General features: G+C 34.9%; 1 protein-coding gene across 1 annotated transcript in view; it reads right to left on the bottom strand.

Moving 5' to 3' along the window:
* The window catches only part of LOC117170665 (neuronal acetylcholine receptor subunit alpha-7), a 390,031-nt gene that overhangs the window by 132,617 nt on the left and 246,885 nt on the right, over positions 1-10,529 (bottom strand). Inside the window, exon 4 of the mRNA XM_033357593.1 lies at positions 7,235-7,344. Within this exon, the coding sequence (XP_033213484.1) occupies positions 7,235-7,344 (110 nt within the window). The remainder of the gene's footprint in view (positions 1-7,234; positions 7,345-10,529) is intronic.

Below are 10,529 nucleotides of genomic sequence, written 5' to 3'. Positions count from 1 at the left end.
CTGTCCCTTTTCCAACGCCTCGTGAGGTGCAGGAAGGCACCCTGTATCTGGTCATAGAAATATTGTAAGATCACATCCCTGCCCCTTTTCCAACGTCCCGTGGGGTGGCGGGAAGGCTTCCTGTGACTGGTCACAGTAATAATGTAAGATCACATCCCTGTCCCTTTTCCAACACCCCGTGGAGGGGGGGGAAGGCACCCCTGTGACTGGTCATAGAAATAATGTAAGATCACATCCTTGCCCCTTTTCCAAAGCCCCGTAGGGGGCGGGAAGGCACCCTGTGATTTATCACAGAAATAATGTAAGATCACACACCTGCCACTTTCCCAACGCCTCGTGGGTGGTTGGAAGGTACCCTGTAATTTATCACAGAAATAATGTAAGATCACACACCTACCCTTTTTCCAACGCCTTATGGGGTTATAGACTTCTGTCACTTTCATTTTGCCGAGTTCCTCGGAAACAATCATTTCTATAAAAAAGGTTTGAAATGAAAAATGTGTATTTCGATGAGATCTACAACTTTTATGAGAGCTTTTTTTTTTAATTGTGCATATTCGCTGAGATTAACATAAAATACCATAATTTTTATGGTTTTTTGATTATTTCAACACGAAAATCAAATTCGCGCCAATTTTCAATGTCATATTCGTAATCAGCGCATCAAAGTAAATAGGTATACGCAGTATGAAGGAAATCAGGCATATCCGCTTTTCGGAAGTTTATCCCAAATTTTGTGCCCAAAAAGACGACTTTGCAATGACACAGTTGAATTTCAGAAAAGGATTACTTTAATAATTAAATAATGAAATTCTCAAAAAATAGTTAAACTTTCAACAATAAAAATGAATTAACAATCACACAGTTTCATTATCAATTAAATAGTTGAATTTTCAAGCGAAAAAGGCGAATTTTCAACAAAATACTTGAAATTTTAATCAAACGGTTGAATTTTCAAAGCAAGAAGATAAATTTTTGATATTCAAACAAATAGTAGAACTTAAATTGAAGGAAATGAACTCTAAGCTAAAAATATAATAGTACACGTTTCAACAGAAAGAATTAACTCTTAACTAGAAATAGTTGGATTTTCTTTTTGTTTACAATTTAAGTAAAAAAGAAGAAAAAGGGGAAATTTTTTGAAAAGAGAGAAAAAGAGGAGTACTTAAAAAAAGGGAGAAATAAGGGCATACAGGAAAGAGTATGCAGTCCGTATTTAGATGCTTTACTTTTAAAATAAAATCACTAATTTCTATTTTTTCAAGCATGTTAAAAAATGTGATTCACATTTATATGATCCGTTTGTGATGTCCGATTCTCCTTCAACTTCTCCCCACACTCTCTCTGGTTATGTTACGTAGTTTTGGTACGGCCCCTATGATTTAATCTTGAATTTTTCTGATGATTTATCATTGCGAACTTTGTCAGGATCAGTGATCTAAAAGGAACTGGCTTTCATTCCTTCTTTTTTGAAAAATGCAATACTTCGAAATAAAGCAGAAAAAGTAAAACTTCCAGTCGTCTAAAGTTGAGAGCGAGACTGTGTTCGATCACGTTCGATTCATAAGCCCCCTTGATTCGCGCGCCCGAGATTTAATTGGAGTTATAGCCAATTTAATGCCAGTTCCAGTCGACTGAATTCTCGGCCGATTCGATCCCGATGGAAATGAGAAGAGCACACGTTATAGCAGACGTGTGACACAAATAAGCCCCACGATTAAGTATCAAAGATAAAAGTAGAGAAAGCAAAATTTAAAACGAACAAGGATAGGTTGCGTAAAGTCTAAAGTCAGGTAGAGACAAAAGTAGAAATAGAACGAGAAGGAGAAATTACTGCAGGTTCATCTATAACTAACTGACCAAGTTTGGCCAGCCAAAGGCTAGCGGTCTATGGTCCTGCAGAATTCCACAGAAACTGCTGACGGTGTAAAGTGCACGGGATCATACCAATTAATTAAAGTCAGTTGAGAAATTTCCTCCTTGGACTGAGAAGCAAGTACAATGATCTAACAGACTCTTGAAATTCTCAAGATAGACCCTACATTCCAGCTTTGGTTCAGGGTTACGTGCTTTCAAACTGCGTTTGAGCAATAAGATCATTGCTAGGATTGAAATATTAAAGTTTTCTGGTCTTTGTTCATCGGACTCAAAGTTGTCCAGATCTTTGCTTCCAGATCAATCTACCTTCCTCTGTGTTTTTGAATTATTCAATTTAAATTATTGGAATTAGAAGAAGTAAACTGAAAATATGAGGAAATGTTGGATGAAAAACTAAGCGGAACTCACGGTTCCGGTGAAATGACTTTAACACAAAGATGTGGACACCAAGAATCATTTTATTAAATTTGTAACTGGGATGTGTTATGACTATTTTTCGATAAAACACAAAATCTTAGATAGTCGAGGTTTCGGTTGTACATTAAATAATAAACCTACCGTTTAGTAACAAGAGATTGCAGTACATTTTTTAACCAAATGATGTAATAATATGCAAATAAAAAAATTCATCTTTATGGGAAAAATTGGAAATAGATAAATTAATGCATTAATTAATATTCCAAACAGTTTCAAATTGTATCTTTAAAAGAAAAGATTCTAATATTAAAGATATATGGTTAGCCTATATCATATAAAAATCTTCCTATAAATTTTCACAAATTGAATTTGAAAATATCAGGTAAAATGTGTAAAGAGATCGATGACTTAAAATTGGTTTTGATTAAAATTTGAAAAATGTTTCTGGATTTGAGTAAAATCAGTATTAAGTTCAAGACCTTATTTTTTGCATTTCACAAATTTATCTTAAATTCAGAAAACTTTTACTAAAAATCGTATCAGTATGGCTTGAACATAGACTTTAACTAAATTTAAGACTAAGTAATAAGTAATAACTTACTTTAAGTAATAACTATTTTAAGTATGTTTTTTTTTCTTTTTGAATGATGAATATTTTATTCATAGTAATGCAATTACTGTTGTGTAGTTACTAAAAAAAAAAAAAGTATTTCTAAACAAAACACTAATTGTTTCTTTAAACTTCTATAGTTTTGACCTGATTCAAATATCTCGATTATCTGTTTGGAAAGAACGAAAGATAAAAAAATTGACATAAATGTTCGCACATCTAGGAAAGTTATCCAAAAAATTGCCCTTGCCCTTTTGTGATTTCTTTGCTTTCTATGAGCTAAATATTTAAAAATTATTTTTTCAGGACAAAAATTCTCTCGGCCTTGAAAATGGTTCAGTGTGAATGAACTAAAAGGGTGCCTTCCTTATTATCAGAAACTTAAAAAAATGTAAGCTTTCTTATAAAATTTTGTTTACTCTAACTCTTATCAAACATAAAAATAAGATTTTCTGGAAAACCCCACTTTTTTCGTAATATTTAAAAAAAGTTTGTGCTTAAAGAAGTTTTATAAGGGCATAATTAATTTTAACGTCCGAAAATTTTGTTTGCCTGAAAATTGAATTTTGAAATTTTCTTCTCAAGCGAAGCAGTATACGACAAAAGAGCCAGACGATTTTTTTGGAGAACTTTTCTATGGTTGGAGATTTTTATCTTAATCCTTTTTGCATTTATCGTTGCTACGGGGGAAAATGGGAAAATTGGCTTTTATGAGACCAAAATTCTGCTCTTCACAAAAAAAAGTTCAAATTAAAAATATGTTAAACAAACTTAATAGCAATCTTATAGGGTAAACGTACCAGTAGTGAAATTGATGTTTGCAGGTAAGGCTGAGTTAAAAAGGTTACGTTTTTTTAAGACAATGTTTACATTTTCAATAAGTCGAATACACAAACAATTTTTTCTACTATTTTAAATAATAACTTTATATAAAAACCGCAGTAAGTGACAAATTCTATTTCAAAAAATGTATGACTACGTTTTATTTATCTCCGGATCTTAGTCGTCCGACCTAGGAAGCACTGCCAAAATGACGTTCACGCTAGACGTCAGGCAGGGTCCCATCCCTGAATAAATAAGAACAATTTGAATCTCAGTTACGACGGATTGTAAATCTCTAAATATACAATACATAAATGGAATTTTTCAAGGATCTCCCATGTTTAAAAAATGCAGCCATTTCAGTAAAAAATTCAAGAAAGTAAGTAATAACTTTAAAATAAAAATGTTCTATTTTTTGAGACAGGAAACCACACACATACCTAAAATGGCGATAAAGGCTGAGTGGCTTAATGAACAGTTTCAATACCGTAAAATAAATAGAATTTTCACATCACTTTTTTCAATGCGTGTTAAGGGAAAGTATTCAGAATGCAAACACTTATTTACTTTTTACAAATCATATTTTATAACATTATATTCTTACTATAAAATATATGAGACTGTGCAAACACTGATGCGCTTCCGCAGACTGGTACACTTACCCTATGTAAAATGTACAATTATGATAATGTTTTCCTTCAATTCAGGCACGCAAAAATTAATAGAATGTGTTGGTAATACCTATTCATATCACGTCTGTCAAAATACTGAATGTCACTGCCGAAAATTATATTATCCATGAGAGTTTCAACAAAAACAAAATCTTTCCAAATCGGCTTATAATACTTTTTTCTGGTACCTGTACATTTTTATCTAGCTCTTTACTCAACAATTTGGTTCTAATTGTGGACGATAAAAAACCAACTGAATTTATCACAAAAAGTCACTCTATTCGCCATGAATGTGCATACCCATAATTGTTATATTTCTGTCTTTAAAAAAATCAACGATGTTTTTTAACAAATAAAAGCCTCTGTTAATAAATTATAGACCATCACGAAAGATATATCTACGCAGCGCAGCGAATCAAGGATTTCCACTGTGAGTTTTTGCATGCGGACCACCTGGCTTGACGAATCTGCTTTTAACGTTCGCGCACATTTATTGGTTATCGCGAAATAATACGATCGCGAATGTTCGGTACGATGCGATCGATGAGAAATGAGTTCCAAAGGGAGCATGGATGTACAATTATGAGGACTCTTTGGACAGAGAACGCATTCACGTTTCTGACATCAGAGAGCCCGATTATTATATATGTTTATTTTAGTAACTATAACTAGTTAATCTACAGGGTTTGGTCAGGATAACTAAAACTAAGTAAAGGTGTGATGCGCAGGAATTGCGAACTGTCTACCGTTACGGAATAATCCTTAAAAATAACTCCCTTTTTAGTTCATTTAGGGCTAACGTTACAGAAAATTTAATAATACTAGCCCTAGCGATACACTTCATCGGTTAGTTTTACGGAAAATTACGCAATACTAGTCAGTGACTGGGAATTACCACTTTAGCGGGCTGAAAAGATTCGTTTCTCTCTGTAAGTGTTCTAGGCGCCGCTCGATGGATATAAATCAAAGTGAATCGCGCTTAATTGAGTCAAGGATTCAGGACGCTTTACAAAAAAGTTTCGAATCGATACTTGGAAGTTTAAGTCTCGCGAAAAAAACTCGAATCATCCGTTACTCGAAGGAATTCAAGCATCCGGGAAAGTGAAACGTGATTGATAATGCTGTTGCGGTGATCAAAAGTCGCGTTTTTTTTGTTGTACCTTGTACAAAATGTACGTTCAGAACGAGTCGACCAGTTTGAGTGCTTTGCAGAGTTTTGGTAAACTCGTTAAGAGGATTGAAGTTTTTTCGATAGTGTACTATATTTTTGAGTGATTTATAAAAGCGCGAAATATATCGACTAGGAAAAACTGAGCGACTCGTGTAGAGCAATATCAACGCCTCCATTCCATACCGCTCCACCTCGTTTTTAGATTGTGTACAGCATCACTTCGTATTCGGTTGGTATACATCCGAGCATCTCGTTTGATCGTTGTATTGCTCCATGTTCTATGCTTAACACGACTTGAGGTTATACTGAGACCAAACGCGAAGAAGAGCTGTACACCGCCCAAATGCGATGAGTAGCTGGACACTGCCTAAACGCAACGTTGAGCGGTATGGAATGGAGGCGTCGATACATAACTACTCGGTATGGAACGTAGCGTTAAGAGTAAGTATTTACAAGTAAGAATATGTAGGTATTTATCATAGGAGTATTAAGATAGAGGAGCAATACTCTGCTTACTTCTAGCATGGACTCAAATAATTAAGACATGCATGTCAGGGGGCTCGATATACTTCGATACTTATGTGTGTATGGTAAAATGCGAAGCAACATTGGGGGAAGTCAAAATTACATACCCTTCGTTTTTTGTTATTATCTTTTGAAAAATAGTCAAGAAAACTACGCTGTCATAATTTCAATCTTACTGCACTCGAACGCGCGTTTACTTGTAGTTAGTACTCAATTTAGCGAATAAAATCAGGCTATCCATTATCGTTCGAGCAGCAGCTTTCTTTCTCTTGTCGGTGGTTTCTGAAACATTCTAAATTCTGTCAACACTATTCCGATTTCATGCCATTTCTACGTTAGCGGTCCTATTTCTTAGGTCCAACGACTTATCTGCCCTTTTTATTCAAGTAGACATTTGTTTCTCGCTCATAAATTATTCAGTTATTATTCATTTCACGTGTACAACAATTTTACATATTTTATAGTTAACGAACTCATATGTTCAGTTTCAATTAAGAAAAAGACAAACATAAAAAAATGATGAAATTGATTAAGCAATATCGACGTAAGTAAAAAAAATCAGAGAAATTATTAATCTAAATTGCAATATTTTATGTCTATCTCGCAGTAATGATAAAGCTTTTAAAAGTATTAAACCATAAAATAAATTTATTAGCGTCGAATGATTGAATATTGCCTGGCGTGCTCATTTTAAATTTTCGTTCATAAAAGCCGAATAATTCATGCAACAAAGGCAAGAATATCTTAATTGAAAATTCTGTTTCGGACCACTTTAAAATATACCAGCTGCAACTAATTTTAGAATTATAGATAAAATGGTACAATAATTTTCAAAAAACAGATAATTATACTATTTATAGGTGACTTTATGTGAAAGAAAAAAATTGATTTAAAATAGCGTTAATTATTTACAAGTATGTCACGTTTTTTTAAGGAAAAGTTTTAGTGTTTTAAAATAAATTATTTGCTTGAACACCGTTGTAATATTTTAGGGTGCATATTTTAATTCTTGTTTCGTTTTAATCTTCTCGTTAAATTTTCTATCGCGAAACTGATAATGGGTTATTACTTATGCAAATTATCGAATCCACTAGATGTTCATAGAGATCAGTGGAAATTTATTTGGGAAGCTTATGTTACCTGTTATACATGAGGACGTCAGGTTTCCACAACTTGTTGGGTGTGATTCGAAGACCCTTTACTCCCCCATAATCAGACTCGTTCCACTGCAAATTATAGTCTGTCCATTCCTAAAAAAGAGATTTCTAAATGAATAACAAATTCCTTGTTTACTAGAAAATAATAGCGCAGAGCGCGCGATAATTTTTTTAATTTCATTTAATTCCTAAATTAAAATATAAAATTAATATTTATACAAGATTTTTGTATTATATAATATCTATTATCTAACATAAGGGGCCATCCATAAACCACGTGTTTGCATTGGGGGGGGGGGGGGGGGGTCTGCGAAAGGCCAGAATGGACCACATGGGGGAGGGAGGGTTACGCGTCCGAGCCACGTGGTATTATATTAAGATATAACAAATAATAATAATAAAGCCCATAGCTTACTTCTTTTTTGAAACAGCGTGGGGAGTCCTAAATTCGACTGCTGCGAACCAAACCTAGGGCCCCTTCTTCAAGTCTTTTTGTTTACTTTATTTAACGCATAGCGGCAAGACAATTTTGGCCGCAACCACTTGTGTGGCTACCACTCATAATTTTTTGTTTTATTTTCGTTTTACAAGAAATAGAAAGAACCACGTAGCACCTCTGAGGGTCGGGGGGGGGGGGGGGGGGAGGATAATGCCACAGTAGACCACATGGGGGGATGGGGGAGTCATAAATTGGCGAAAATTGGGCCAAATTGTTTATGGAAGCCCCCTAATAGAAAAAAAGGCAAGAACAATATTTCGAATATTTGATGTAAATTTATATCTTAAGATTGTATGTAAATCCCATCCCCGTACAAATAGTAGAGTATCGTGGGGCGCTGTCAAGTAATACTACATTGAGAAAATTTCACGGAACCGCATGGTGCAGATTTCAGTGGGCTACTAGCATAGAATTCGTAGGATGCGTGTAAACGTATAGTTACCACTAACGCCAGCGGCAGATTCGTAGATCGTGCAACGTCGCAATTAAAACCTAACCATGATCAACTGTCATGGGCGTTTGAATAGCTTGGTACTGCAGATAAGCTGGAGAGAGGGAACAGTGTTGCTGCTATGCGATACTGTTATGTTTATCAGTTTGAAAGTGACTAAAATCTCAATGTTTTTCATTGAATTATATATGAAACTACACGGTGGAAAAACTTGATATATATTTTTTTAATTTGCATTTTTAAGCAGCACTAATACCGACATTTTTTAAATTTCTCTACCAGTGCGTTTAATTATTGAACGATTAAACGAACTTACCTTTAAGTGGAGTTCGATCGCAATTATATGGAGTCCTCGCTCGAATACGGTGAAATGATGTTGAAACTCATCTCATATCTCATCTGTCCGCCAGGCAGCACACGTCTTTAGAGTTCAAAAAAAGCCAGTAGGGCCCTCTATATCCCGAGTGGCCCAACTATTTCATATTTTAGAGTGAAACACTAGCGATGAAACTTAAATATGGGAACGGGAGTGAATGAATATAATATTTATTTGGAAAGGTGGGTTGTAATGTATTCAAGCGAGGATTTCATATAATTGCGATCGAACTTCACTTACAGGTAAGTTCGTTTAATCGTTCAATTATATTGCGTCCTCGCTCTTCAACATTACACTGTAGTTATTTAGAGTGATTTTCCGTAAAAAAGAAAACAAAACGTTACTGAGGTATTTAAGTTTCAAATTTTATTAAGTAGTTTTATTGAACACAAATTTTAAAAAAACACTTGTGTCGCTAATGATCGGACGTTTATAAAATTTAGTGAAGACCTGAGAGCGATCGGACCAGCCTGCGGTACGTCTTATAGTATCAAAATCTAGGCCTTTTTCGAAGGCCGCTGACGTCGAAGCATGGCGCGTTGAATGTGCAGAAAAATGGGAGACATCTACTCCGCTTTTAGCCAAACATTTTTTAACCCATCTACTAAGAGTCTGGGTACTAACTGCATGAAACGGTTTTTTGATAGATATGAAAAGCTGGTCACAGTTGCCACTTAAAGTTTTGGTACGATCGAGGTATAATAAGATCGTAGAAACTACGCATAATTTAGGTATCTGTGAACCTTTTTAATTGTAGAGTCGGCTGGAGGCGCCCAGGCCCAGAAGTCTTTACAATGTCGGAAATGGTAATTACTAAGCTATTCATGACCCTATTAATATTACTTATCTTGATTTTTGTCAAAGTCTGCGCTCTTTGAGCAGTGCTTAACGCAAGGAGCATTGCTGTCTTAAAAGTTAAATTTTGAAAATTAGTAATATGAAGCCCCTCTAAATAATCTAAGACAATGGAAACGTTCCAAGTTGAGGAATATTTTGGTCATGAGGGCTTTAGCTTAAAAACTCCCTTAAAAAATCTAGTAATACTGGGGTGCTCGCCCACACGATTTTCCGAAATTAATAAGATTGTACTCCTATAAGAGTTCAACGTGACATAAGAAGCCCCTGCAGAGAACCGTTATGTAAGAAATGTCAAGACCCCCCTTGGTTCAGTGTCCAAAAAATCAAGATGATGTGCTTGCGTAAAGTCCCTCCGAAGATTTAAAGCGCTTCTGTATCGTTTTAATGTGGATTTGCTGAGCGAAGCTAAAACTATATCCAAAGCCTGAGTGGGGATATTTTTTGTTACGAATGCTTCCCGGATACTCTGCTCACAATCAAACTCAAGTGCACTGACCTTGGGTGTGGGAGAGAACTAAACGGTGATAACAACAAATCTTTGTTAGCTTTGAGAATTATAGGTTTACCTACCATTAGGCTTTCGAAAAGTGGAAACTAGGGCTGATTTTTCCAAAAGTGTACTACTAGAATACCATATGCCTGTTCTCGTTTAACTTTGAGAAGTGCCTTGAGAATCAAGGAAAAAGGTGGAAATGTATAAAAGTAAAAATCTGACCAAGGAATTGTGAAAGCATCAACGTGTAAAGAGTTTTTCTCTGGTTTCCACGAAACAAAATTTTTACATTTTGCGTTGTACTGAGAAGCAAACAGATCAATGTTGGGCTGTTCGAAATTTTTAACAATTAATTGATAATAACAATGATTTAATTCCCACTCAGTGTCAAAATTAGTAATTTGAGACAATCTGTCTGCAACCACATTATTTTCTGATGGAGTATACGATGCTAGTACCAGGTGTATACATATGAAACCGGTATTGCCATTTATTTTTTATTACCATTTGTGCTAATTGGCGTATTGTCATCTGTCAACAATATCCAATACCAAACATTTCAAGTTTCATATGACATCGTGATTTTTTTCGCTCTTGAAAA

The sequence above is a fragment of the Belonocnema kinseyi genome, chromosome 4 (assembly GCF_010883055.1).
Source record: "Belonocnema kinseyi isolate 2016_QV_RU_SX_M_011 chromosome 4, B_treatae_v1, whole genome shotgun sequence".
NCBI classification, from domain to species: Eukaryota; Metazoa; Arthropoda; class Insecta; order Hymenoptera; family Cynipidae; genus Belonocnema; species Belonocnema kinseyi.
Note: the sequence above shows the minus strand (reverse complement) of the source record. Positions and strands in the feature narration are given on the sequence as shown.